The sequence below is a fragment of the Camelina sativa genome, chromosome 20 (genome assembly GCF_000633955.1).
Source record: "Camelina sativa cultivar DH55 chromosome 20, Cs, whole genome shotgun sequence".
Taxonomy (NCBI): Eukaryota; Viridiplantae; Streptophyta; class Magnoliopsida; order Brassicales; family Brassicaceae; genus Camelina; species Camelina sativa.
The window spans coordinates 1935595-1963364 of NC_025704.1; the positions used below are offsets into that span (position 1 = coordinate 1935595).

Genomic DNA, 27770 nt, shown 5'->3' on the forward strand with positions numbered 1-27770 from the left:
AAATACCCCCGTAAGCTTCTCTTAAATCTCTTTCACCAAAAATAGCATCAAGATCTAATCACAACACCCTGTGAAAACAATCTAATCTCATCCCTAAAGTCAAATCCTTCCTATCATAAGACTTTTTAGTTCTTGAACACCATCAGACATCAAACAAATGCATTCAATAGTTGAACCTTACTTGGGTCAATAACGACCAAGGAAACAGCACAGAGCTTATATATAATACAGAGGTGAAATATAGCAAGAAAGATGAAAAGGGTATCGGAAAAATCGTGACTTGAGACGAACCCAGAAAGGAGAAGGATGCAAGCAAACAAAACACAGAGAGAGTAGAGAAAACACGCCTAGACAAAGAGAGAGATCTGAAGAGTAAAAGAGAAAGAATGAGAAAAATAAATTGGGGGGTTGGGTGGGAAAATAATAAAAGGGATAGTTTAATAGCACTACAGTTGCATAAACCGTAGGGACATTTGATAATTTAATGAGAGAGTCAAGGCTGTAGAGAAGAAGAAGAAGAAGACGATGGATGAAGCAGAAGACGAAGAAGACGAATTGAACTAGTTTGAAAAACGCGTTCTTTTGTTTTGATTATCTCTATCTATCGCCGCCGAGTTTTGCGCTGCGATTTGTCTGAAACTCGTTTTTATTAATTTTTTTTTGTCTTTGTTTGTTTTTTCGCAAGTCCACCCTTTTCAATCTTGGCAACCCAGACGTCGGGCAAGGTTTTTTTTTTAATTAGTACAGTATTAAACTTTTGGGATTTAAAAGGGGTAAATTACCATAAATTTGTTTTCCTTTGTCTGGGTTCTTTTCAAACGGACCCCATCATTTATTATTTTTTAAAGATAAAACCCGCAAGTATAAAATTATGCAAACGAAACCCACATTAGAGTAAAAGAGCAGACAATCATATAAAAAAACATCCACATGTTTAATAGCTTATTAACAAATCACGTTGATCTACACATTCTTGTCGTCGTACTTATGTATAGGAAAAAGCTGACGACAGTTTTTATTGTAGATCTAAACCTGACCTACAGGATGCAACTGCAACCAAAATTGTGGTGGAGACGAGTTTCATGTTCTAAACATTATGAGAATAATCAGTATGAGACTTGGTTTCATGTAGTAGTTAGTGCTGATAGTGGATTGTCATTAGAACAGAGTTTTTTTGGTTTCAAATGAGTGTTCAATTTCGACCAGTATAGCCACCCCTAGTCCTTGGTCCAAGGACCTGCAAGAATAGATGATCTTTATTACAGAGATCCTCAAAATTTTTCCGTACTTGTTCTTTGATTGATTTTTCCCATCTATTACTACTATCAGGAAATTATATTGATAACTGTTTCCATAAATTGCTATGAGGAACAGTTAGTGATTCCAATGCTTGACTATCAATATACTGGCTAACTGAAGAGTCTCTTTTTTTTTTTTTTTTGCAACCACTAAATCCTTCATTGACTTTCCTGTTGAGAAAATCAGTCTTCATATAAAACGAGTTCAAGCTTTGACAGTAGTTAGGCATAGAACTGTGCATAAGTACAATTCGATCATCAGATATAAGATATGCCACTAGACATTTTGGCAAGAGCCCCCTGATAAATTTTGCAACAAGTACAACCACAAGTAAGAAACATTCTACACGTCTAATTGACTCATGCAGGCTGTCAANAAAAAAAAAAAAAAAAAAAAAAGACTAATTGGCTCAATCTTTGGCTGACCAAGTTTTATGTTCCGTGCACAACCACAAGTAAAAAACATTCTACACGTCTAGTTGACTAATGCAGACTGACCAAAAAAAGGACTAATGGAATAAGACGTGTAGAATGTTTCTACAAGCCAATTGTCTCAATCTTTACCATATTCTACAAGTCAATGTCAAATGCCATCAGAAAAGTGATATTTCCTGAGACATTCTTTCCCATCACTGAACATAGAAGCCAGGAAAAGTCAGTAGCAATGCACACAATTGGAATCTGTTAAGCTCGTCAGAAAATATTTACCTACTAATGCTGTTAGCACAGAAATCAGAATCACAGCTTACAGACTTGACAACGTCTTTGTGTTCACTAACTCTGATTCATTAACTTGACAGTAGTAATAAGTCTGAAATTTCAGTGCTTTTTTTTTGATTTAAAAAAAACTGAAATTTCAAACGAAAGTTCGGTTACAGGTGCTCTCAACTCATCTCTCCTGTCTTCCCCAATTCAACGATTCACAATCTCTCAAAATCCCTAAACCTCAAGGCAAATGTCTCTCGTATCCCCCGTCATGAGGATCCTCCACCAACGAAACCAAAGATGGAGACTTTTCGACATAATCATCGTAGAGGAACAAGTAAAGTCTTTTTCTTTTTATACAGTGGCGGCGGCCGGAGGGCAGAGTATCAACTCCGGTGTAGGCGTGAGATTAGAGTCGAGGAATCTGATTCTCCCGCCCTAGTGACACGTGTCCAAGGTCGGTTAAAAAGCAAGTACGATATTTTTCTATAACTTTAAAGGCAATAATTTTATATAACTTAAAAAACGAAACTTTAAAAAAAAGAGGAAACGACGACGCTTTGTTCGTCGTTATGCTAATTGCAGAGTGTACTCTGGGTCTGGGGGGGTACAGATGTTTTTGTGGAAAAACGTGAGCCAACCCCACCCCACGTTCCAAGAAAAAAACAACAAATCCCCGCATCAACGTCTTTTACACTCTCTCTCTCTCTCTCTCTCTCTCTCTCTCTCTCTCTTGATATCTCTGCTTAAAAGCGTTTATTAACTACTCTTTTTTAATTCTCTTATTAATTGTTTCTAATAAAATCTCACCCAAGAAGAAGAAGAAGCAGCAGCAGAGATATTTTCTAGTGTTGTTGTTGTTGTTGCTCTGCCTAACTCTCTCTACTGTAAGTTCTTTCTGTCTTTCTCTACTGTGGGATCTTGCTTTATTCAATGTATAGTCTTTCTAATTCCATGGGACAAGATTCGATACCGAATCGTGGGTTTTCTTCATCTTTGTTGAAACTTATACAGTAAATCTCAATAAAGTTTTGTTTTTTTTTTGCTTTTTTCTTCTCTCTTTTTATCACTAATGAAAAAAGGTTGCTTTTTCTTGCTTGGTTGCTGAGAACCTTAAGGTATCAGCAATTTGTTTTGGATATTTCTAAGCTGACAAGTGAGAAATGAGAAGTGAGAAGTGAGAACTCTTTCTTATCTTTGAGTTTCTGTCTTTTGTGTTTCCAGAATTGCCCCTCCTGTTTAACCAAGATGAGCAGAGTTTTCGTAGCGATTCTTCTATGGATGTGTGTGTGGGTTTCTTGTTATGGGGATGGAGACTATTTGCTGTATAAGGACCCCAAACAGACTGTGTCTGATCGAGTTGAGGATTTGTTTGGTAGAATGACTTTGGAAGAGAAGATTGGTCAGATGGTTCAGATTGATAAAAGTGTTGCCACTGTTAACATCATGAGAGATTACTTCATCGGTATGCAAATAACTTATCTTTCTTGCAATTTCTTACTTATTTTACTTGGTTGGTTCATTATTTTCTTATGTTCCTCTCTTCAATACTTCAGCTTGTTTTGATATACAATGCAATTTTCCCGGTATTGAGTGTTCGGATTTGTGAAACTTGAAAAAATAAAAGATGTCTCTTTGTTCTGTTGCAGGCAGTGTATTGAGTGGTGGTGGGAGTTCTCCACTTCCTGAGGCAACCGCTCAGGATTGGGTTGATATGATCAATGAGTATCAGAAAGGAGCTTTAGTGAGTCGTTTGGGGATTCCTATGATATATGGCATTGATGCCGTTCACGGGCATAACAATGTCTACAACGCTACTATCTTCCCTCACAATGTTGGTCTTGGAGCCACCAGGCAAGTTTTAGCTAAAACGTTTATTTGGTTTTGCATGTTTCCCGTCTCTGTTTTGATGAACGCGATCTATATTTCTTGTGCTAATAGAGTTGAGTTTTACAGGGATCCTGATCTGGTTAAGAGGATTGGAGCAGCTACTGCAGTCGAAGTCAGAGCCACTGGAATTCCTTACACATTTGCTCCTTGCATTGCAGTAAAGTTTCTGTAGTCTGGATCCTATAAGTTCTCTTCATACCTTAGGTACCTTGGACATTTGTTAAAGTTGTTTCTCACTCACTTTTTGTAGGTTTGTAGAGATCCAAGATGGGGTAGGTGTTATGAGAGCTACAGCGAGGATCACAAAGTTGTGGAAGACATGACAGATATCATACTTGGTTTACAAGGAGAGCCTCCTGCCAACTATAAGCATGGCATTCCATTTGTTGGTGGCAGGTAAGGCTTTTGCTAATTTGGTTGTGTTATATGAGCCTTACATTGGTATGTTCTTCCGTTCATGTGTGTTATTTTTTCAGGGATAAAGTTGCAGCATGTGCCAAGCATTACGTGGGAGATGGTGGGACAACCCGAGGAGTAAATGAGAACAACACGGTGACTGATTTACATGGTCTTCTTAGCGTTCACATGCCTGCTTATGCTGATGCAATATACAAAGGTGTTTCCACAGTGATGGTTTCATATTCGAGCTGGAATGGTGAAAAGATGCATGCAAATACTGAGCTTATCACAGGGTATCTTAAGGGTACCCTTAAGTTTAAGGTCTGCCTACTTTTTTACTCCTTAAATGTCAACCACAACTTCAATGCACATGCTCTGTGAGTCTGTGTTCGAAGTCTTTCTGAATGAATAAGGCTCCTTCTCCATGTGTTTTGTGGAGTCGTGAATTGAACTTTTTATGGAGCGTGTGTGAATTCTTATATGAAGGAGTTGATTTTGAGTGCTAATACCAACTTATCTTCTCCTACGGTATGTGCAGGGTTTTGTTATTTCGGATTGGCAAGGTGTTGATAAGATTTCCTCACCACCGCATACGAACTACACAGCTTCCGTCCGAGCTGCAATTCAAGCTGGCATTGATATGGTTGGTGTTTCAAACTTCACAGACATTCCTGGACTGAAATAGGAAGATGGTTCTCATGTCTGTGTTAGCTAATGAAACAATATGCAGGTCATGGTCCCTTTCAACTTTACCGAGTTTGTCAACGATCTTACGTCCTTGGTGAAGAACAAAGTGATTCCTGTCACCCGGATTGATGATGCTGTCAGGAGAATCCTGCTTGTCAAATTCACCATGGGTCTTTTTGAGAACCCTTTGGCTGATTACAGCTTTTCCAATGAACTAGGAAGCCAGGTCAGTTGCCTAATCATCCAGAGCTAGATTCTCTTGCAAGTACTTCAAAATCTTGATGGAGTGTTTTCATTTTCTATTAGGCACACAGAGACTTGGCAAGGGAGGCTGTTAGGAAATCCCTTGTGCTGCTGAAAAACGGGAACAAAACCAATCCCATGCTCCCACTTCCCAGGAAGACTTCAAAGATCCTAGTTGCTGGCACTCACGCTGATAATTTGGGTTATCAGTGTGGTGGTTGGACCATAACTTGGCAAGGCTTTAGCGGTAACAAGAACACGAGGGGTACGTTGTGCACCTCTTATTGCAGATTATACAAGCATCTTATTAGTGACTTTCTATGCTGTTAGACATATATCTTGAGCAATGATGAACATTTCAGCAATTAATATACCTTTTTATGATTCAGGGACTACACTTCTTGGCGCTGTAAAATCAGCTGTTGATCAAAGCACTGAAGTTGTCTTCCGCGAAAATCCAGATGCTGAATTCATCAAATCGAACGACTTTGCTTATGCAATCGTTGCTGTTGGTGAACCTACATATGCAGAGACAGCTGGAGATAACGACAAGCTAACTATGCTGGACCCAGGTCCAGCGATTATTAGCTCCACTTGTCAGGCTGTTAAGTGTGTGGTTGTGGTTATTTCAGGCAGACCGCTTGTGATGGAACCGTATGTTGCCTCCATTGAGGCATTGGTTGCAGCGTGGCTACCAGGAACAGAAGGACAAGGTATCACTGATGCTCTTTTTGGGGATCATGGCTTCAGTGGAAAACTTCCTGTTACATGGTTCAGAAACACAGAGCAGTTGCCTATGAGCTATGGAGATTCACATTATGACCCACTCTTTGCTTATGGGTCTGGTCTTGAAACCGAATCTGTTGAAAGCATTGTTGCTAGGTAGAATGCTTCACACAGCTTCTTGTTCCTTCGTTTCAGTGTGTTCTGACACAAGATTAAGATTCTTAACCCCTTATTTTGGTTGCAAACAGGTCAACCTCAGGTTCTGCTACTAGCACAAAGCCTTGCTTAATCACAGTCCTTGTATCTGCTACAATTTGTCTATTTCTCTTCCCAAGGTATCATCACCAGTTTCAACTTCCTTTTTAATTTTCTCTTCATAAACTGGTAAGAATCTGACACTTCTGAGGTAACTTTCTTTTTGTAGCTTAAGCCGAGTTCTGAGAAGATGAAAGCTTGGAGTAAATAATTCTTTCAGTTATCTGATCCTGGAGGTTTTATTTTTCGTAACGTAGTTTTGTTCTTCTAGCCTAGCAAAAGAGATCCTGAATCTGTGTCATGTTGTGTTCAGAGTTATTGCAACCTGCAACATCTTTAATATTTGAACTTGAACGTTCTTCTACTTAGGTTCTTTACATTCTACAGACTGTACTCTTCCTTCAACCCATCATATTTGAAAATAAATTGAATTTACGTTGTGGGCAATGGTAAACACAAGATACGAAACTACACATCTCAACTGATAAAAAGTTCAAAAGTGACGTCATTNGGGGGGGGGGGGGGGGGGGGGGGGCATAAACTTGTGAAGAAAGCAAGAGAACAAAAAATATGCTTTCTTTGTAAGAGAAGAAACATATGGATGGATGACCTGAGACTAAAGAAGAGATTTTGATGAACAGAAAACATAGCCGCAAAACTAGGAATATCCATTGCATAACATAAGAGAAAATGGCTAAGTATTGCAGAAATTTAAAGACATATATATATGCAGAGCAATACACCTTACTAATATTATCAAAGCTCAAATTAGCCAATTCAGAAGAGATCATCAGAAAGAAAGAAAAGAAGTAATTAATAATGGCAGCCAGACAGCAACAGAAAAGAGCAGGCTTCGGGGTTCAGTACGAGGATCTTGTCCCCAAATCCGAATGGAAAGATGAACCTGAAGCCACAATTCTCACAATTGATCTTCCAGGTTGGTATTTAGAAATAATATTTTTGGGATATATTAGACTAATTATGGTGGTTTAATTCTAATGTGAATTGGTTTTTTAAAGGTTTTGCAAAGGAGCAAGTAAAGGTGACATATGTGCACACCACGAAGATGATAAGAGTCACCGGAGAACGTCCTTTGGCTGATCGGAGATGGAGCCGTTTCAACGAGGTGTTCACTGTTCCACAGAATTGTCTAGTAGATAAGATCCATGGGAGCTTCAAAAACAATGTCCTTACCATCACCTTGCCTAAGGAGACGATCACCAAGGTGGCGAATCTTCCAGAAGCTTCTAAAACCGAGGCTGCTGCTCTGGAGAAGGCGGCGAGGCTAGAGGAGAAGAGGTTGTTGGAAGAATCTAAAAGGAAAGAGAAGGAAGAGGAAGAAGCTAGGCAGAAGAAGAAGCAGCTTCTGGAAGAGAAAGAAGCGCTAATTAGGAAGCTGCAAGAAGAAGCTAAAGCAAAGGAGGAGGCTGAAATGAGGAAGCTTCAAGAAGAAGCTAAAGCAAAAGAGAAGGCCGAGGCAAGAAAGCTTCAAGAAGAAGTTGAAGCAAAACAGAAACTCGAGCAAAAGAAACTCGAGGAAATGAAGCTTCAGGAAATGAAACTTGTGGAAGAAGCTAAACTAAAGAAGATCAATGAGAGAAAGTCTGTTGATGTTACTGGAGGAAAAGAGAAGATGCTAGTAAAGCCAGAAGAGAGAAAGCTTCCAGAAGTGGTCTATACAAAATCCGGGCACGTGTCTAGCCCCAAATCCGAGTCTAGGTCTGGTCTCAAGCCCGGTTTAGGAGGAGTAGGCGAAGTGGTAAAATCAGCAGAAGAAAAATTAGGATCCTTGGTGGAGAAGGAAAAGAAAATGGGGAAAGGGATAATGGAGAAAATAAGGAAGAAAGAGATAACAACTGAAGAAAAGAAGTTGATGATGAATGTAGGAGTGGCTGCTCTTGTTATCTTTGCTCTTGGAGCTTATGTCTCTTATACCTTTTGCTCTTCATCTCCATCTTCTTCATCTTCTTCTTCCTCTCCTTCTTCTTCTTCATCATCTTCTACCAAACCAGAATGAGATCTCTTAAAAGAAGAAGTTGTGTCATGTGTGAACTGAAAAATGTATATTATGTACTTTGTAACTGTGATATATTCTGAAATCTAATAAAGTTTGGTGATGTCATATAACTAAATTAGCACAAAATTCTTGTTCATTTATAATTTCACATCCATTAGGACAATAAACATTATATGTTTTTGTTAGGGGTAGCATTTAAACATAATAAAATAACGAGGACCATATATTAATTTTGTCAATTAAACAAAAATAGCTATCCTAGTCCAAAACAATTAAACAGTATCACTCCAATCCATAAACCCTAAACCCTTTTAGATTCGAAGACAGAGAGACCTTGAAAGCTTACTCCTTTCGATCTTCTCTGACTATTAATCTCAGTCTGGGAGAGAACCCAGTTGAATTGGGCACTGAGAGAATCAGAAAATAACTTCATTTACCGGAGAACGGGGAAGTAGAGAGACAAGGAAGACGGCGAGGTTAAGAACCATGCCTCATCGTCCATTTCGCTATCTACAATGCGTTTCACGAAACGAATAAGCCTCTTCTTGGGGCAGACGACCAAGATTCATACTCGTTCTCTATTGGGAAATCCATCTTTACACAGGGTTTTTACCGTTGGTCCGGTTTCTAACTCGTCAGCGTTTCTGATTTCGAGTCGCAGTGGTGATGGTGTCACAAGATTGTTCTACCCAATACATCGTCGTTTCATTGGTCACACTGCGGAACAGTTCTCTGATGATGAGTACGAGTGTGAATTCGAGGAACATAAGGTTCGTGTTTTGGTAAATTGTTTAGATAAATGGAATCAATCAGCCAATTAGATTACTCGGATTGGATTTGTGTCGATCTCTAGTGTATAAAGTTTCTCTCGAAATGGAAACTTTAGGTGTTTGTGAGGATGAAAACGCTACATAGATAGATAACTTTGTCGATAAAATTGTTTAGTGAAATGACTGTTTAAATGAGAGCTTGATCCTTTTTACTTGGGAAATGAATTGATACATGGCGTGAACTGGTTTATAATAGGCTTCATCTTCTGTGGCCAATGTTGATGAGTGGAAGTGGAAGTTAAGTATTCTGTTGGCCAATGGTAGCGAACAAGAAATTGTTTCCAGAGACAAAAGGGATCGAAGGGATTATGAGCAGATTTCAAATCTTGCCAAGAGAATGGGACTGTACAGGTATATAAGTAGACCTTTATTTGGTCTATAACATGTTTCTTATCATACACTATGGGCTAACCTGATTCTTGTAACTTTGGATTTTTGGTTTCGACTTAACAGTGAAATTTACGGGAAAGTGGTGGTTGCAAGCAAGGTTCCTCTTCCCAACTACCGGCCAGATTTGGATGATAAGCGACCACAACGGGAGGTAACTTTGCCTCTCTTGATTTACCAAAATGATAAGGCACAATTTTTTTTTAACTTTTATGCTGAACCTGTAATGCATCTCCTCGTGCAGGTGGTACTTCCTTTGAGTTTGCAAAGAAGGGTAGAGGGACTTCTCCAGGAACACCTTGATAGACAGCAGCTACTCTCAGGAAAGACTAATGAAGGTGTAGCTGATTCTCAACCTCCTAAAGAGACTGAAGAACTTCCCGATGAAAGTTCTGATTCGTTTCTCGATGGTTCTGTTATGGAAAAGGTACTTCAGAGGAGGAGTATGCGGATGCGCAATATGCAGAGAGCCTGGCAGGTATTATTAAATCATCTTTACCTCGTTACTCTTCTAAATTCATCGAAGCGTTTTTACTAAGGCAATAGTTGTTTGGTTGTATATTAGGAATCCCCTGAGGGAAGGACGATGCTGGAATTCCGGAAATCTTTGCCTTCATTTAAGGACAAAGAAAGACTTCTTCAAGCTATTGCTCGAAACCAGGTGAAATTTTAGAGATGATAATCTTTGACTGTGATTGGAAATTTTATTTGTTGTACGTTTTTGACTGTCAAAATTCTCAGGTAATAGTTGTATCTGGGGAGACTGGATGTGGTAAGACAACTCAACTTCCCCAATACATTTTGGAATCAGAGATAGAGTCTGGTCGAGGAGCATTCTGCAACATCATTTGTACACAACCTAGGAGAATATCTGCCATGGCAGTTTCAGAAAGAGTGTCAGCTGAAAGAGGAGAACCTCTTGGTGAAACGGTTAGTCAAGATGCTTAAGCTTCATTTGAGCACCAATTCGAATGCTGTCTGATTACTCCAACGAACACTAAAAAATTGTTTAAAGATGCTTGTTTGTTAATGATTTCATACCTAACAGAGATTTTTTTGATAGGTTGGGTTTAAAGTTCGGCTAGAAGGAATGAGAGGAAAAAATACCCATCTTCTATTTTGTACAAGTGGTATCCTACTTAGACGTCTGCTTAGTGATCGCAATTTGAATGGTGTAACACATGTATTTGTTGATGAAATCCATGAAAGGGGCATGAATGAAGGTACATATTCTATATATCTATTGTTTAGGTTTCTGCAAATCGAGTCTCATAATTGTTTATCCCGCTCGCTTCTTGGTTGCAGATTTCTTAATTATAGTGTTAAAGGAGCTTCTTCCACGGCGTCCAGATCTGAGATTGATTCTCATGAGTGCCACTTTAAATGCTGAACTCTTTTCTAATTATTATGGAGGGGCACCAACCATTCACATTCCTGTAAGACAATGTTCTTCCTCAATGAGTCAGTAGGCTTTCCTATGTCAAAATAGTTCTTTGTCAACCCTTGAATGTATGTATATATACTTTTTNAAGACTTCTTCAAGCTATTGCTCGAAACCAGGTGAAATTTTAGAGATGATAATCTTTGACTGTGATTGGAAATTTTATTTGTTGTACGTTTTTGACTGTCAAAATTCTCAGGTAATAGTTGTATCTGGGGAGACTGGATGTGGTAAGACAACTCAACTTCCCCAATACATTTTGGAATCAGAGATAGAGTCTGGTCGAGGAGCATTCTGCAACATCATTTGTACACAACCTAGGAGAATATCTGCCATGGCAGTTTCAGAAAGAGTGTCAGCTGAAAGAGGAGAACCTCTTGGTGAAACGGTTAGTCAAGATGCTTAAGCTTCATTTGAGCACCAATTCGAATGCTGTCTGATTACTCCAACGAACACTAAAAAATTGTTTAAAGATGCTTGTTTGTTAATGATTTCATACCTAACAGAGATTTTTTTGATAGGTTGGGTTTAAAGTTCGGCTAGAAGGAATGAGAGGAAAAAATACCCATCTTCTATTTTGTACAAGTGGTATCCTACTTAGACGTCTGCTTAGTGATCGCAATTTGAATGGTGTAACACATGTATTTGTTGATGAAATCCATGAAAGGGGCATGAATGAAGGTACATATTCTATATATCTATTGTTTAGGTTTCTGCAAATCGAGTCTCATAATTGTTTATCCCGCTCGCTTCTTGGTTGCAGATTTCTTAATTATAGTGTTAAAGGAGCTTCTTCCACGGCGTCCAGATCTGAGATTGATTCTCATGAGTGCCACTTTAAATGCTGAACTCTTTTCTAATTATTATGGAGGGGCACCAACCATTCACATTCCTGTAAGACAATGTTCTTCCTCAATGAGTCAGTAGGCTTTCCGATTTCAAAATAGGTCTTTGTCAAAGCCTTGAATGTATGTACATATACTTTTCAGGGCTTCACACATCCAGTGAAGGCACATTTTTTGGAGGATGTACTGGAAATAACGGGATATAAGTTGACCTCTTTCAACCAAGTTGATGATTATGGTCAAGAAAAGACGTGGAAAACGCAAAAACAGTTAATGCCTCGCAAAAGAAAAAACCAGATCACTACTCTTGTTGAGGTACTTAGCTAATTTTTGTACATAAAGTGGAAGTTCCTTAGAATTAAAGTTTCAAGCTTCATATGGCAGGGCAAGGGTAACCTGCTAATTTGCCAGTCCTACTGATCTATGTTTCTATTGATGAAGTACGTTCGCTGAACAGGCCAAATCTTTCAATAACATTGTTCAACAATCTTTCTTTAAAATTGCAGGATGNTCTGGTCGAGGAGCATTCTGCAACATCATTTGTACACAACCTAGGAGAATATCTGCCATGGCAGTTTCAGAAAGAGTGTCAGCTGAAAGAGGAGAACCTCTTGGTGAAACGGTTAGTCAAGATGCTTAAGCTTCATTTGAGCACCAATTCGAATGCTGTCTGATTACTCCAACGAACACTAAAAAATTGTTTAAAGATGCTTGTTTGTTAATGATTTCATACCTAACAGAGATTTTTTTGATAGGTTGGGTTTAAAGTTCGGCTAGAAGGAATGAGAGGAAAAAATACCCATCTTCTATTTTGTACAAGTGGTATCCTACTTAGACGTCTGCTTAGTGATCGCAATTTGAATGGTGTAACACATGTATTTGTTGATGAAATCCATGAAAGGGGCATGAATGAAGGTACATATTCTATATATCTATTGTTTAGGTTTCCGCAAATCAAGTCTCATAATTTTTTATCCCGCTCGCTTCTTGGTTGCAGATTTCTTAATTATAGTGTTAAAGGAGCTTCTTCCACGGCGTCCAGATCTGAGATTGATTCTCATGAGTGCCACTTTAAATGCTGAACTCTTTTCTAATTATTATGGAGGGGCACCAACCATTCACATTCCTGTAAGACAATGTTCTTCCTCAATGAGTCAGTAGGCTTTCCTATGTCAAAATAGTTCTTTGTCAACCCTTGAATGTATGTATATATACTTTTTAGGGCTTCACACATCCAGTGAAGGCACATTTTTTGGAGGATGTACTGGAAATAACGGGATATAAGTTGACCTCTTTCAACCAAGTTGATGATTATGGTCAAGAAAAGACGTGGAAAACGCAAAAACAGTTAATGCCTCGCAAAAGAAAAAACCAGATCACTACTCTTGTTGAGGTACTTAGCTAATTTTTGTACATAAAGTGGAAGTTCCTTAGAATTAAAGTTTCAAGCTTCATATGGCAGGGCAAGGGTAACCTGCTAATTTGCCAGTCCTACTGATCTATGTTTCTATTGATGAAGTACGTTCGCTGAACAGGCCAAATCTTTCAATAACATTGTTCAACAATCTTTCTTTAAAATTGCAGGATGCTCTCACCAAGTCAAATTTTGAAAGCTATAACTCTAGGACACGTGATTCACTTTCGTCTTGGATGCCTGACTGCATAGGATTCAATCTCATTGAGGCTGTTCTCTGTCACATCTGTCGAAAAGAACGTCCAGGTGCTGTATTAGTATTTTTGACAGGATGGGATGACATCAGATCCCTGAGCGACCAAATCAAAGCCCATCCTCTCTTGGGGGATCCCAATAGGGTCTTACTATTGATGTGCCACGGCTCAATGGCAACTGCTGAACAGGTTGAGTTATCTCTTCATGTGTAACTTTGTTTCCTTTCAGCTTGAGTTGTTACCCTGGAGAAGTAGTAATTGTAACTTATTTAACATGTGTCCCTCCATTTCTTGATTTCTGTCTTTACATCTTTCTTCGATATTTCTGCAGAGACTCATTTTTGAGAGAGCACCTCCTAATATTCGAAAAATTGTTCTTGCTACAAACATGGCAGAAGCTAGTATTACAATAAACGATGTAGTTTTTGTGGTTGACTGTGGCAAAGCAAAAGAAACCACCTACGATGCTTTGAACAATACACCTTGTTTGCTACCCTCATGGATATCTCAAGCTTCTGCTCGACAGGTGAATTCATTATGCTAAAACCTATGGTACAATCTTTCTTGTCTTTTACACTGTTCTTGTAATTCTGTTCACAACATTGACTCCTTGAAATGATTTGATTGCATGATTACCGTTGCTGCAATTTCAGAAACATCTATTTTACTTTCTGGTGCATCTTTTGATAGCTGTAAAGCTTTCTCATTTGATATACCCAACATATCTCTCTATTTGGCCTTCAGAGAAGAGGAAGAGCTGGGCGTCTGCTTCCCGGAGAATGCTATCACTTGTACCCCAAATGCGTCTATGATGCTTTTGCGGAGTATCAACTACCTGAACTTCTGAGAACTCCTTTAAACTCTCTCTGCTTGCAAATTAAAAGTCTTCAGGTTGATAGCATTGCAGAATTCTTGTCAGCTGCACTTCAGGCTCCGGAGTCTTTGGCTGTAAGTGACAGATATATTGGCAATTATCTTCTTACTAGTAACAAGTTTGATTGATTATCAGAATCTTTCTATATGGATAATTTGATTCAAATTGTCTTGATACTAGTCCAAAAAACTGAAAATATCATGACAGGTTCAAAATGCTATTGGATTCCTGAAAATGATTGGAGCACTGAATGAAAAGGAAAATCTAACGGATCTTGGTTTGTGTTCTAAGTGCTGAAAAAAAAAAGTTTCAATTTTTTCTTATACCTACATGTATCATAACTGACTTTCCTGCTTGCTTTCTTTTTGACCTGTTGTAACTAGGAAAACTCTTATCGATTCTCCCCGTTGATCCCAAGCTGGGGAAAATGCTGATAATGGGTGCCATCTTCCGTTGCTTTGACCCGATCCTGACAATTGTATCAGGGCTCAGTGTCAGAGATCCTTTCCTTCTACCTCAAGACAAAAAGGACGTAAGTACAACGAGTCATGCTTCATTTTGTATCATGATGTATAGTGATTTTTTGATTAATTGGCAAATGTTTGTTCTAAAAACATAAATCAAAAAACATCTGATGATGATTCCTTGTTTCATTTTAGTTAGCTTTATCAGCCAAGTTGAGATTCTCTGCCAAAGACTACAGTGACCATATGGCCCTTGTTCGTGCCTTTGAAGGGTGGAAAGATGCTGAAAGGGAAGGATCGGCTTATGAGTTCTGTTGGAGGAATTTCCTGTCAGCTCAGACGCTTCAGGCAATACATTCGCTGAGGAAGCAGTTCAACTATATTCTGAAAGAAGCTGGATTAGTACATGATGATTCAGCTCTCAACAACAAGCTAAGTCACAACCAGTCCCTGGTTCGTGCTATCATTTGCTCTGGCCTATTCCCCGGAATAGCATCTGTTGTGGTAAGTCTAAACTACCTATGTCTCTTGCTAAGTCTCCTTTCTTATGTTAGAGGGTTCGGTGAAATTACATATTGTCCTTCTTTNAAAAGGAAAATCTAACGGATCTTGGTTTGTGTTCTAAGTGCTGAAAAAAAAAAGTTTCAATTTTTTCTTATACCTACATGTATCATAACTGACTTTCCTGCTTGCTTTCTTTTTGACCTGTTGTAACTAGGAAAACTCTTATCGATTCTCCCCGTTGATCCCAAGCTGGGGAAAATGCTGATAATGGGTGCCATCTTCCGTTGCTTTGACCCGATCCTGACAATTGTATCAGGGCTCAGTGTCAGAGATCCTTTCCTTCTACCTCAAGACAAAAAGGACGTAAGTACAACGAGTCATGCTTCATTTTGTATCATGATGTATAGTGATTTTTTGATTAATTGGCAAATGTTTGTTCTAAAAACATAAATCAAAAAACATCTGATGATGATTCCTTGTTTCATTTTAGTTAGCTTTATCAGCCAAGTTGAGATTCTCTGCCAAAGACTACAGTGACCATATGGCCCTTGTTCGTGCCTTTGAAGGGTGGAAAGATGCTGAAAGGGAAGGATCGGCTTATGAGTTCTGTTGGAGGAATTTCCTGTCAGCTCAGACGCTTCAGGCAATACATTCGCTGAGGAAGCAGTTCAACTATATTCTGAAAGAAGCTGGATTAGTACATGATGATTCAGCTCTCAACAACAAGCTAAGTCACAACCAGTGCCTGGTTCGTGCTATCATTTGCTCTGGCCTATTCCCCGGAATAGCATCTGTTGTGGTAAGTCTAAACTACCTATGTCTCTTGCTAAGTCTCCTTTCTTATGTTAGAGGGTTCGGTGAAATTACATATTGTCCTTCTTCTTTGCACAGCACAGAGAGACTTCCATGTCATTTAAAACAATGGATGATGGCCAAGTATCACTATACGCGGTGGGTCTCTTCAATCATATTTCCCAAAACCATTGGTTAAATCTCTCGATACAGCCATTGTTTATATATACGGTTTTTTAATGGTTTCTATGTATCAGAATTCTGTTAATTCGCGGTTCCCAACAATTCCATACCCTTGGCTAGTCTTTGGAGAGAAAGTAAAGGTCAATGCTGTGCTCATACGGGACTCCACTGGTGTCCCTGATTCCAGTTTGATACTTTTTGGTGGTGCACTGAGCACTGGAGTACAGGTGATTTCTCTCATTATTCTCTCTTTAACCCTTACACGAGTCAGAATCTGGAATATTCTGGGATTGAGTCTTGTGTTGTTTCCAGGTGGGACATCTTAAAATGCTTGACGGGTACATTGATTTCTTCATGGATCCGAATTTGGCTGATTCCTACGTAAAGCTGAAGGGAGAACTAGATAAGCTTCTTCAAAGAAAGGCGAGTTTTTTTCAACTTCATTAGGAAAAAAGTTTGTAGTGCAGCTCTTTAACACCTTTAGTATCCATCTCTTCGGTTTTGCAGCTTGAAGATCCAAGCATGGACATACACAAAGAAGGAAAGTACCTCATGCTTGCAGTTCAAGAACTCGTGGCGGGAGACCAATGCGAAGGGAGATTTGTCTTTGGTCGTGACACAAAGAAGCCAAGCCAACCGCAAATAGGAGAGAACAAACACTCCAAAGACGGGACAAACCCAAAGAGTCTCCTTCAGACACTTTTGATGAGAGCGGGACACTCGCCTCCGAAGTACAAGACAAAACATCTAAAGACAAACGAATTTAGAGCACTAGTGGAGTTTAAAGGGATGCAGTTCGTTGGTAAACCTCAGAGGAACAAAACGCTGGCTGAGAAAGATGCAGCTGTGGAGGCCTTAGCTTGGTTGACTCATACCTCTGATAATAGTAGTACAGGCCAGCAAAACGAGGATGCAGATTCACCACCTGATGTAACTGATAACATGCTTAAACTCCTGGGAGGACGGCGTAGGCGGTCCAAGGGAAAATAATGGAATCTCTCTCTGTAGGTTTTGTGCCTTTGGACGAACGATCTCAGATCCCAAAGTGATAGTAATATACTTAGGAGACAAAACAAATAGTATAGGGTTATTAACATGAAAATCCGAAATCTCAGGGGGTTTTGATGCAATATTATAGTTTTGGACATTTTTGGTTCAAGAAAGACGATCTCAGCAATGTTAAATAAACTTTTTCATATCTATTAGTACAACTTTTGGTTGGAAAAACTACGAAATTAAAATATTTTGACAAAGCTCAATGATTTTTAACTTTTTTTTTAGCTTTCTAGACTTTGAGAAAAAGTCTTGAACCGTGACTGTGTCCGTCTTAAACAACGATGTCGTTTAAAGACATAATAATACACGTGTGTAAAATTCTAAAATGTCCCACTCTAAACCTAGTTTGGGCTTTTGTATTTTTCATTGTTGGGCTCCTCCGTTTAATGGATTAAAGAGATTAGTCTCAACGACAGCGTTTCGGAGATAGGGTTTCGGGACGGCTTTTACATTTGGGGAACTTTCTTCAGGCGACTGTCACCAGTGTTTTGAAACCCGACCCGTAAAGCAAACCGGACAACTTTCCGGTCACCGGGTCAGTGGGTTGACCCGGTCCAACCGTGGGTCAACAGTTTACTGAATTTCACAGTATAGAAATATCATACATATATATGTTACATAGGTTTTACGAATATCCATATAAAAATATAGTAGAGCTGGTAAAAAGATTTTCACGCGAACAAAATTTTGAAAAATAGACGTGACCGAACAAAATGAAGGAAACCACATTCTTAGAAATAATATTTTGTCCCACATCGGAAAAGTTAGAGGAAGAAGTACTCGATTCCTTCTTTATATAGCTGGTCTCTACATTAGTTACACCTTCAAATTTGATAATTAGATGTTGGGTTTAACCTGGACCGCCGGTTCAACCACAGGTTAACGGGTTTTAATCGGGTTTTTCCGGTTCTATCCGAGTTTTTAAGTGTCCGGTTTTTAAGTATAACCCGGACCGGCAAACCTTCCGATTCACGGTTAAACCGGTTCAACCGACCGGTCCGGTCCGGGTTTCAAAACATTGTGACCACCACACCACACTGTTTCGGATTCCGCCGTTGTTGTCTCTCTCTCTCTCTCACTCTCAGTCTCCTCCTCCGGTAAACTTTCTCTTATTTTCTTTCTCATTTTAGCTTCTGTTGTGTTTGTTTACAGATTTTTTTTTGTTTGGTTTGTGATTTGTTCATGCGATTAGTGAACTTATTTTGTAGTTACGAATAGGGTTTTTTAAAATTTTTTCTTGGATGAATGATTTTGGTTTGTTCTAGTCGAGAGCTTTCTCGTTTGAAGATCTTTCTCTGTAATTAGAAATGGTTACATTTGATGTTCAAAATGTTTGATAGTCGTTAGGTCTTGTATTGTTTTTTGTTTTTTATGAATGTCTTCTTCTTCTTCTTCTTCTTCTTCTTCTTCTTCTTCTGCTTGATTTTAGTTTCTTTCGTTTATGTTTTCACTTTGGATCGGCTTCTGATCTTGTAAGCCAATTTTTTTTATATGTGTCTAGGGTTAAGTTAATTGGAGATGGCCCTGGCTACTACCTCTTGTCATCCGGAGTGCGAACGAGCATTGAATGCGCAAGAAGATTATGGTAACTTTATCAAAATCTAGAGTATTAATTACTTTCTTTGCATCATGAAAAAGGAAACTGTGAATTTGGGTTTATTTTCTTTCATTTGTTTTTTTTTGGATTGCAGATGCGTCTCAGTCTGCGGCTTTGGTAGCAGCGGATCTGATAAGCACTACGCGGGATATACTTAAGCTTGACACTGAGTATACTATTTACTCAGCTCAGTTTTTGGTTGATAACGCTTGTCCAAAGAAGGAAGACGGGCAAAGCTGCGAGCTCACTGTGAAAGATGCCCTTACTTTTGCTTTGAAACAAGGGTTATCGAAACAAGTTGTTTGGGCACCTTTGGGATGTGTGTCCAAGGTTGTTACCCCTTTTGCTTGTCAGATACCTCTCGTTCCCATGAAAGGAGAAGTGCTTGAGGCTACATATTGGGAGGAAGCACTTGAGCTGTTAATGCAACAACCGGTGGGAGCAAGACTCCATGTGTCAGTCCTGAGTTGGAGCGTCGTCTTGGAGAGAAGGTAAAAGTGTCGTTAGTTTTTAAATTTCAAAATTTCCAGAGATTAATTAATCACAAAAGTATAGATCTAATCTTGTTTCATTTTTTTTCTTGTGTGTTAGGGAATTTACGATGGACCGTCAGGTAAGGGAACTCGATATGTTGGACTTAGAGATGTGATGATAGTTGAAGTGGTGGGGATCAACGGAAAGTATGTTGCGACTGTTCAAATATGCTACAAGAAGGAGACCTCATTTGTCAAAGTTGCTGTGAAAAGTAGGCCACTCCGGCTTAATGTTGGCGACAAGTCTCAGCGAACATCACTGCTTGTTGACTTCTGTATGCCTCGCTTTTCTATCAACTAAACAAGAGCTTGAGAAGTAAGTATCTGGAGGATAACTTTATGCTAGCTGTGCAACTTGTTTGTTTGTTTGTCCTATGTTAAGAATCTTTTATGAGACTTATGTTCTGTTTGACAAGTTTGAGTATCTTGAAAACCCTATGTTTGTTGTGGAACCCAGTATGTGGTATGGCTTTATGAGACTTTTGATCTGTGCTTTAAGAAGTTGTTCGCTACTTTCTAAAGTTGATGCTATTTTATAATCAATCTGTTGGACGCATTTTTTTGCGTTCTTGAAAAAAAATTTGTCGGTAATACTTGTTCAAAGCTAAACGAGATACACTCTTTGGTTTGGGGTCATTTCATAAAATTCTACCACCAAATCAATTCTATTAATTTATAGTTTCTATATATATACTAATGTACGTAAACGTAAACATGATAATTAACAGTCAATGTAAGAAAATTTTGAAAACATCACAATATTGTTGAAGGATAAAACATGATTTTAAAAGCATAAAATAGTTTCAGAGGAAAAGTACACTGCAATTTCTTATATTTGCTACATCTAAATAATTGAAAAGTTTATTTCGATTACAACAAAAGGAATCTTAAAAGAATAATATCTTAAACGATTCACAAATCAAAACAAAGATTTATTATATTCTATCTGATCATATTACGATTTAATTCCATAAATTACCATTAGCACAATATAATTTTTGGATTCAACAGTATATCAATTTTGGTTAACATATTTTTCCATATATTTTTTTTTGGTGAAAATCTATTTTTCCATATATCGTGCCAATTTTCCTTTCTTTGGCACAAATTAATAATCAAAAACCTAAATAAAATGTGGATATATATATACTCCACATACAGTATAGAAAATGACACGAATCCAAAGAGATTTATCACAAGAAAAATGAACAGTCTCCTCTTACTCTCGATTTTTATAGGCCTAAGCATTGGCTTAAGCAACATGTTGGTGTCAGCAAAAAGCAAAGTCGTGATAAGCAATCAGCTAGAACACAACAAACTCCTCAAAGTTCATTGTCACTCAAAAAGCGACGATCTTGGAGAACATATTCTTAAAATCGGCGAGGAGTACGAGTTCAGGTTTAACAATAACATATGGTCATCGACTCTTTTCTGGTGCCGAATGGAGCAAGGTCCTCATTATAGGCACTATCAGACTTTTGTGGTGTATAAGACTTCGTGGAGACACCATACGTGTAAGTGGATAGCTTCAGAAAATGGAATTTTTCTTTCTAACGATGGAAACTCTGCCGTCTACCAATATCAATGGGTAACGATACCGCCTTCAATTATATGAATGGGAAGGTCCGCACTGATATGTTTTATGGGTTTTGTATTCTTTTGTTCATCTTTGTACCACATAACAAAATTAAATAAAAAAGATGATTTAATTTTCTATTAATAACAATCGTTTCACTGATTTGGGTCAGTTTCATATGATGACTAGTTGTAATAAAGTATCTGAAATATTCAAGAAAATGTAGGGACTAAAAACAAGTGATCACAAGTGATCACAATTTCAATGGTGATCACTCACTTGTATCCTACTTAGACAAGTGATCACAATTTCAATGGTGTAACTATCACATGTATTTCTCTCTTGACATATTTCTTCTATACGTAACTATAGTGTCATTTAAGAGACAAAACAATAGTGTCATTTAATAGACAAAACTATAGTGTCATCTATAAACTATATGTAACTTTATAGATTTTAAATCTTATTTGCAATAGACCAGCAAGCGCTGGACCACACGCCATTCCTAGAGCACTTGCACTAACAAACCCCGCTGAAATCTGCATCCTGATCTTTAACGGTACACAGTAATTTATATATCTCTGGTTCACTACTCTTGCCGATCCCAACCTGAACAATACAATATGATCAATTCCTCAAGAACTCATAATAAGAGCAGTTTCAAGTCTTAAAGAGACTTACCCACATAAACGCTGACCAATCAAAAGAACTGCTATTGAGTTGAGGTCAAAAGCTAATGCATATAACAAGTTCCCAATAAAGAGGACAATGCTACTTAATATGAGGGATTTAAAGTAGGATCTATTGGACCAGACGCTGAAGTAAACTAAAGAGAAGAGCTGAGCTACACCCATAGCACCAATTACAAGTAGTGACGGAGACATGTTGCTGCTACAGGAAAATAAAGATTCCGATATGTAAACGAGAGGGGAGTAGAGAACAGAGAAAGGTACAATACTATTTACCTCAGAGGTTGAGAGAGAGAGAGAGAGAGCCCATAATTTGTTTTTGTTCTTCAGAGTTTATTTTTTAAAACCAATCCTTCAAAAACACACTCCCAAAATGAGATTTTTTAAATAGAATTTCCCTTACAAAAATATATCCAAAGTCTCTCACAATCAATATTATGTTTTTCTAAAAAAAATGGAATTTTGTTTTGAATAACAGTGGATTTGTTATGTTTTTTTGTAAATTGTTAATTGAATAACAGTGGATTGTGAGTGATTTTGAATGATTTTTAAGAAATTTCATATTCAATAACAGTGGATTTGAGATGTGATTTTAAAATCACTAGTTGAATAACAGGAGATTTTTAAGAAAATCACAAATCCTCCAAAATCATGTTTTGAATACACCCCCTACAATTTCTTATATTTGCTACATCTAAATGATTGAAAAGATTATTTTGATCACAACAAAAGGAATGATATCTTAAACAATTCACAAATCAAAACAAAAGGGGGTGTATTCAACTTGACATTTTATGTGATTTGTATAAAATTTACAAATCCTATGTTATTCAATCATGGATTTTAAAAAGTCTCGTGAAATCCACTATTATTGAACTGATAATTTAAAAATCTACTTTAGAATCCACTGTTATTCAAAACAGTTTGTGGATTTGGATTTTAATAATTTTTTGGGATTCTGGAGGATTTGAGAGGATTTGTTTAGTTAAAAATACAGAAATCCAAATCTCATGGTTTTAGGTGGGATTTGAAAGAATTTTACCATAAATCATATCAACTCCCCTAAAATCTATCAGAATTCCAAATTTCTTAAATCCCATCAAATCCTTCAAGATCATGGTTTCAATACACCCCGAAAGATTTATATTTTATCTGATCATATTACGATTTAATTCCATAAATTAACACATTAGCACAATGTAATTTTGGGATTCAACAGAATATCAATTTTGGTTAAGTTTTATTTTCATATTTTTTTTTTTGGTGATAATAGATTTTTCCATATATCTTGCCAACTTTCCTTTCTTTGGCATAAATTAATAATCAAAAACCTACATAAAATGTGGATATATATACTCCACATACAATATAGAAAAAGAGTCGAATCCAATCAGAGATTTATCACAAGAAAAATGAACAGTCTCCTCTTACTCACGATTTTTATAGGCCTAAGCATTGGCTTAAGCAACATGGTGTCAGCAAAAAGCAAAGTCGTGATACGCAATCAACTGGAACACAACAAACTCCTCAAAGTTCATTGTCACTCAAAAAACGACAATCTTGGAGAACATATTATTAAAATCGGCGAGGAGTATGAGTTCAGGTTTAACAATAACGTATGGGGAACGACTCTTTTCTGGTGTCGAATGGAGCAAGGTCCTCATTATAGGCACTATCAGGCTTTTGTGGTGTATGAGAATGCATGGAACTACCATACGTGTAAGTGGATAGCTTCAGAAAATAGAATTTTTCTTTCTCAAGATGGAAACTCTAGCGTATTCCAATATCAATGGATAACGATACCGCCTTCAAGTATATGAATGGGAAGGTCTGCACTGATAAGTTTTATGGGTTTTTGTATTATTTTGTTCATCTTTGTACCTTATAATAAAACTAAATCAAAAAAAAGATGAATTAAATTTCTATTAATAACAATCGTTTCACTGATTTGGGTCAATTTGATATGATGACTTTATAAATAAAGTATCTGAAATATTCAAGAAAAATGTAGGGACTAAAAACAAGTGATCACAATTTCAATGGTGATCACTTGTATCCTACTTAGACAAGTGATCACAATTCCAATGGTGTAACTATCACATGTATTTTTCTCTCTTGACATATTTCTTCTAGACGTAACTATAGTGTCATTTAAGAGACAAAACAATAGTATAAGGGTTACTAACATAAAGTTCCAAAACTTCAGGGGCTTTAATGTATTTGATCAGTAATTAGTGATTTTTATCATCTTATATATCGCCACGTGGCATAAATACTCTCATCAGGGAAAAGAGAACCAATGATGCCTCCATATAAAACGAAAGGTTTCATCTTCACGAATTCGTTTAATTCTGAAGGGAAAAAAAAAACATATCTTTTGAGTTCATGGAACTGTAATCATATCATTGTGAGTTGTGTTTGGTTGTAATGTTGTTCAGGTATAGGATATGCTTTTAGTTCAGTCTTTCATCATCTTGTTTTTGTTGGACCTAGATAAGCTAAGTAATTTTTCTTGGTATTGAGTGTTTAGATTTGTGAAACTTGAAAAAAAAAAATTTGCTTAATGTTTATCTTTTATTCAGATGTGGAGGTTATTGACAGATCGAGTTAAAATTTGCGTAAATTTTTTTTTTTTTTTTTAGTCATTCTATGATTCACCTGAAAATGTATTTGTAGCTAAAGAGAATGTGTCTCTGTGTCCCCGAGACTGGCCCCAACACATTGAACTAGTCCGAGAAGGTGGTTGATGCATTTGCTTGTATTCCATTTATTCATTGGTCATTTTGTCTAACTGGTTTTAAGACATTTTAATTTTGCCAATGTAACACAGAGAAAAATTGGTGGAGCTTTGGGGACAAGAGTGATTATCCCTTCAATTATGGTGTTATATATGTCAAAAGGAAAGTAGGAGCTTGTTCATATGTTGATGATCTGATTGGGTGTCAGTCACTGCTTTCACGAGCAATGCATATATAAGGTTGTATACTCCCATCATATACTCTCAACTCAGATAGATTAATTTTAAGTCATAAAAAAAGTAACTGTTTCTGATACAGGTTTGTATGCTTTTTTGGTGATGCAGGTTTTGGTTTAAGAACTCTAGGGGAATCTAATATGCTAGCTAATAGTCATAGAGAGGTGGATTATGATAGTGTCGATCACTTGACACTTGGTCAGCACTTTCTTATCGGATCCAAGCCTAATAACCTTTGCTGAAAAATACTATTGATATTTACAATTTTGTAACCTGCTTTGCTGTTCTATGACTTTGGATATAATAGTATGATCTCAGGTTGCTCTTGCCTACAACAAGGCGATATATATCAAGGGGAAGATATTCCTCTTCAGGTGGCTTTGTACAAGCGGGGATGATGCACTATATGACGCGGCAACAACAACTATGGAATGGAAACTAGTATCCTTTTTTCTTGATCTATGTAAGTGATCTCTCAAAGTTTTGATTTTTTTTTCATTGTTAGATCCGGAAGGAAACTGAGTTTTTTTTTTTGTCTTTTTTTGTCGTTGTTGCTTCTTATCTAGAATGGAGAATATGCATTCTTCATAGAATCAGGGATGAGATGTACTATATGACGCAGCAACGATGGAATGACAATTAATATCCTTTTTTCTTGATCTCAAATTTCCTTTTCTAAGTTAATCCTTTATCCTTTATTCAGATGTGGAGGCTATTGAAAATGATGCAGCTTCTACAAAGTTATTATGGAACGTACCGTGGACAACACACTTATGCCCTGTAAGCAAAATACCTAATACGTACCTGAATGGCATCTTCTTTCGTTTGATTTTTTAAGTCTCCAATCTCCATCTGAAACTAATGAAACATGTTTACTCTTCCAACGATTCATTGCCAAAAATCATCTTGCTGGCGATCGATATGATTCTACTGATGGTCTTTGATAGTCTCGACTTAATACGGCTTCCTTGTCTACAGAGTGAGTTAAATGTGCTTAATGTTATGGATTTTGTTTTTCAATGTTACTGAGATGGCCAAATTGTTTATGTGATTGGCCAAGTGTACAAGGTTATTTAATTGTTTGAATCGTTGCTAAAGTATGGCCAAATTAATTGAAGTGTGCAAGTGAAAAGACCATCTATTTTCTTAGTTCCAGATTTTATATCCACGTTTTAGCTCAATTGGTTCCTCTTAATTATAGTTTTTTTTTTTACTAAAGCAATAGTTGTTTTTGTTGAAAAATAGGAATCCCCTGAGGGGAAGGACGATGCTGGAAAAATCTTTACGTTTTTTAAGGACAGAGAAAGACTTCTTCAAGCTATTGCACGGAACGGAACCAGGTTAAGTTTTAGAGATGATTGGAAATTCATTTTATTGTACTGTCAAAATTCTCTGGTAATTGTCGTATCTTTGGAGACTGGATGTGGTAACTGGTAAGACAACTCCTCCAAACTTCCGCAATACGTTTTGGAATCAAAGAAATAGAGGAAAGAATACCCATCTTCTATTTTGTACAAGTGGTATCCTCTGCTTAGTGATATCAATTTGAATGGTGTAACTAACACATGTATTTTGTTTTGTTGATGAGATTTATGAAAGGGGCATGAACTATATGCTACGTATTCCATATATATCTATCTAGTATTTGTTTAGGCTTCTGCAAATCGAGTCTCATAATTTTCTTATATATATTTTAACATTAGGTCGTATATTTGAATGAATAAAGAAATCTGTGTTGAATAAACAAAGATAAAAAGATATAAGCAGAGAGGCAAAAGGTAGAGGAATAGAGAAACTGTGAGTATAAATAATCTGTAATTACAAATATATATTCAAAAATGAAGATACGGCGAAGCCATTACATATTTCATTTCAATCTGCTAAACAAAAAAAAAAAAATGTATCAAAAATATGGATTATCAATTAGAGTATAAGTTGTCAAATGTAAGAAAATTTTGAAAACATCACAATATTGTTGGAGAAGGATAAAACATGATTTTAAAAGCATAAAATAATAATTTCAGAGGAAAAGTACACTACAATTTCTTATATTTGCTACATCTAAATAATTGAAAAGATTATTACAACAAAAGGAATCTTAAAGGAATAATATCTTAAACGATTCACAAATCAAAACAAATATTTATTATATTCTATCAAATCATATTACGATTTAATTCTATAAATTAACATTAGCACAGTATAATTTTGGGATTCAACGGTATATCAATTTTGGTTAAGATATTTTTTCATATATTTTTTTTGGTAAAAAGATATTTTTTTCATATATCGTGCCAATTTTCCTTTCTTTGGCACAAATTAATAATCAAAAACTTAAATAAAATGTGGATATATATATACTCCACATACAGTATAGAAAATGACACGAATCCAAAGAGAATTATCTCAAAAAAAAATGAACAGTCTCCTCGTACTCTCGATTTTTATAGGCCTAAGTATTGGCTTAAGCAACATGTTGGTGTCAGCAAAAAGCAAAGTCGTGATAAGCAATCAACTGGAACACAACAAACTCCTCAAAGTTCATTGTCACTCAAAAAGCGACGATCTTGGAGAACATATTCTTAAAATCGGCGAGGAGTATGAGTTCAGGTTTAACAATAACATATGGTCATCGACTCTTTTCTGGTGCCGAATGGAGCAAGGTCCTCATTATAGGCACTATCGGGCTTTTGTGGTGTATAAGACTTCGTGGAGACACCCTACGTGTAAGTGGATAGCTGCAGAAAATGGAATTTATCTTTCTCAAGATGGAAACTCTGCCGTCTACGAATATCAATGGGTAACGATACCGCCTTCAATTATATGAATGGGAAGGTCCGCAATGATATGGGTTTTTGTATTGTTTTGTTCATCTTTGTACCACATAATAAAATTAAATTAAAAAAAAAGATGAATTAATTTTCTATTAATAACAATCGTTTCACTGATTTTGGGTCAGTTTAATATGATGACTAGTTATATAAAGTATCTGAAATATTCAAGAAAATGTAGGGACTAAAAACAAGTGATCACAATTTCAGCGGTGATCACTTGTATCCTACTTAGACAAGTGATCACAATTTCAATGGTGTAACCATCACATATTTCTTCTAGACGTAACTATAGTGTCATTTAAG

General features: G+C 37.0%; 5 protein-coding genes across 5 annotated transcripts; all 5 read left to right on the forward strand.

Moving 5' to 3' along the window:
* LOC109124763 (lysosomal beta glucosidase-like) lies at nucleotides 2670-6608 on the forward strand. Its single transcript, XM_010492714.2, has 12 exons — nucleotides 2670-2890; nucleotides 3228-3468; nucleotides 3653-3857; nucleotides 3960-4050; nucleotides 4144-4289; nucleotides 4370-4613; nucleotides 4831-4935; nucleotides 5023-5205; nucleotides 5286-5487; nucleotides 5612-6104; nucleotides 6197-6283; nucleotides 6373-6608. Exons 2-12 carry the CDS (start codon nucleotides 3252-3254, stop codon nucleotides 6395-6397), a joined length of 1998 nt encoding a protein of 665 aa, XP_010491016.1. The 5' UTR covers nucleotides 2670-2890; nucleotides 3228-3251; the 3' UTR covers nucleotides 6398-6608.
* On the forward strand, nucleotides 6940-8325 carry LOC104768684 (protein RESTRICTED TEV MOVEMENT 2-like). The gene is made up of 2 exons (XM_010492715.1): nucleotides 6940-7140; nucleotides 7223-8325. Exons 1-2 carry the CDS (start codon nucleotides 7023-7025, stop codon nucleotides 8218-8220), a joined length of 1116 nt encoding a protein of 371 aa, XP_010491017.1. The 5' UTR covers nucleotides 6940-7022; the 3' UTR covers nucleotides 8221-8325.
* LOC104768685 (DExH-box ATP-dependent RNA helicase DExH3-like) lies at nucleotides 8512-17410 on the forward strand. Its single transcript, XM_010492716.1, has 19 exons — nucleotides 8512-8990; nucleotides 9247-9401; nucleotides 9504-9591; nucleotides 9682-9915; nucleotides 10003-10098; nucleotides 10179-10367; nucleotides 10501-10660; nucleotides 10743-10873; nucleotides 11868-12038; nucleotides 13308-13580; nucleotides 13723-13917; nucleotides 14136-14339; nucleotides 14473-14542; nucleotides 14649-14797; nucleotides 14925-15233; nucleotides 16125-16184; nucleotides 16283-16435; nucleotides 16521-16631; nucleotides 16716-17410. Exons 1-19 carry the CDS (start codon nucleotides 8736-8738, stop codon nucleotides 17196-17198), a joined length of 3486 nt encoding a protein of 1161 aa, XP_010491018.1. The 5' UTR covers nucleotides 8512-8735; the 3' UTR covers nucleotides 17199-17410.
* LOC104772124 lies at nucleotides 18783-19770 on the forward strand. The gene is made up of 3 exons (XM_019241748.1): nucleotides 18783-18849; nucleotides 18956-19352; nucleotides 19453-19770. Exons 1-3 carry the CDS (start codon nucleotides 18783-18785, stop codon nucleotides 19508-19510), a joined length of 522 nt encoding a protein of 173 aa, XP_019097293.1. The 3' UTR covers nucleotides 19511-19770.
* Nucleotides 27040-27505, forward strand: LOC109131350 (pumilio homolog 15-like). Its single transcript, XM_019242219.1, has one exon. The coding sequence runs from the start codon at nucleotides 27050-27052 to the stop codon at nucleotides 27458-27460; it is 411 nt and encodes a 136-aa protein (XP_019097764.1). The 5' UTR covers nucleotides 27040-27049; the 3' UTR covers nucleotides 27461-27505.

Bases quoted from the DNA above. Each gene is read 5' to 3' on its own strand.
- LOC109124763 (XM_010492714.2), top strand. From the start codon at position 3,252: ATGAGCAGAGTTTTCGTAGCGATTCTTCTATGGATGTGTGTGTGGGTT. The intron at 3,858-3,959 runs GCAAGTTTTAGC...TGAGTTTTACAG, and splicing joins GTTGGTCTTGGAGCCACCAG to GGATCCTGATCTGGTTAAGA. The intron at 6,284-6,372 runs GTATCATCACCA...TTCTTTTTGTAG, and splicing joins TGTCTATTTCTCTTCCCAAG to CTTAAGCCGAGTTCTGAGAA.
- LOC104768684 (XM_010492715.1), top strand. From the start codon at position 7,023: ATGGCAGCCAGACAGCAACAGAAAAGAGCAGGCTTCGGGGTTCAGTAC. The intron at 7,141-7,222 runs GTTGGTATTTAG...GGTTTTTTAAAG, and splicing joins TCTCACAATTGATCTTCCAG to GTTTTGCAAAGGAGCAAGTA.
- LOC104768685 (XM_010492716.1), top strand. From the start codon at position 8,736: ATGCGTTTCACGAAACGAATAAGCCTCTTCTTGGGGCAGACGACCAAG. The intron at 8,991-9,246 runs GTTCGTGTTTTG...GGTTTATAATAG, and splicing joins GTGAATTCGAGGAACATAAG to GCTTCATCTTCTGTGGCCAA. The intron at 10,874-11,867 runs GTAAGACAATGT...TATACTTTTCAG, and splicing joins CACCAACCATTCACATTCCT to GGCTTCACACATCCAGTGAA.
- LOC104772124 (XM_019241748.1), top strand. From the start codon at position 18,783: ATGGCCCTGGCTACTACCTCTTGTCATCCGGAGTGCGAACGAGCATTG. The intron at 18,850-18,955 runs GTAACTTTATCA...TTTGGATTGCAG, and splicing joins GAATGCGCAAGAAGATTATG to ATGCGTCTCAGTCTGCGGCT. The intron at 19,353-19,452 runs GTAAAAGTGTCG...CTTGTGTGTTAG, and splicing joins AGCGTCGTCTTGGAGAGAAG to GGAATTTACGATGGACCGTC.
- LOC109131350 (XM_019242219.1), top strand. From the start codon at position 27,050: ATGAACAGTCTCCTCGTACTCTCGATTTTTATAGGCCTAAGTATTGGC.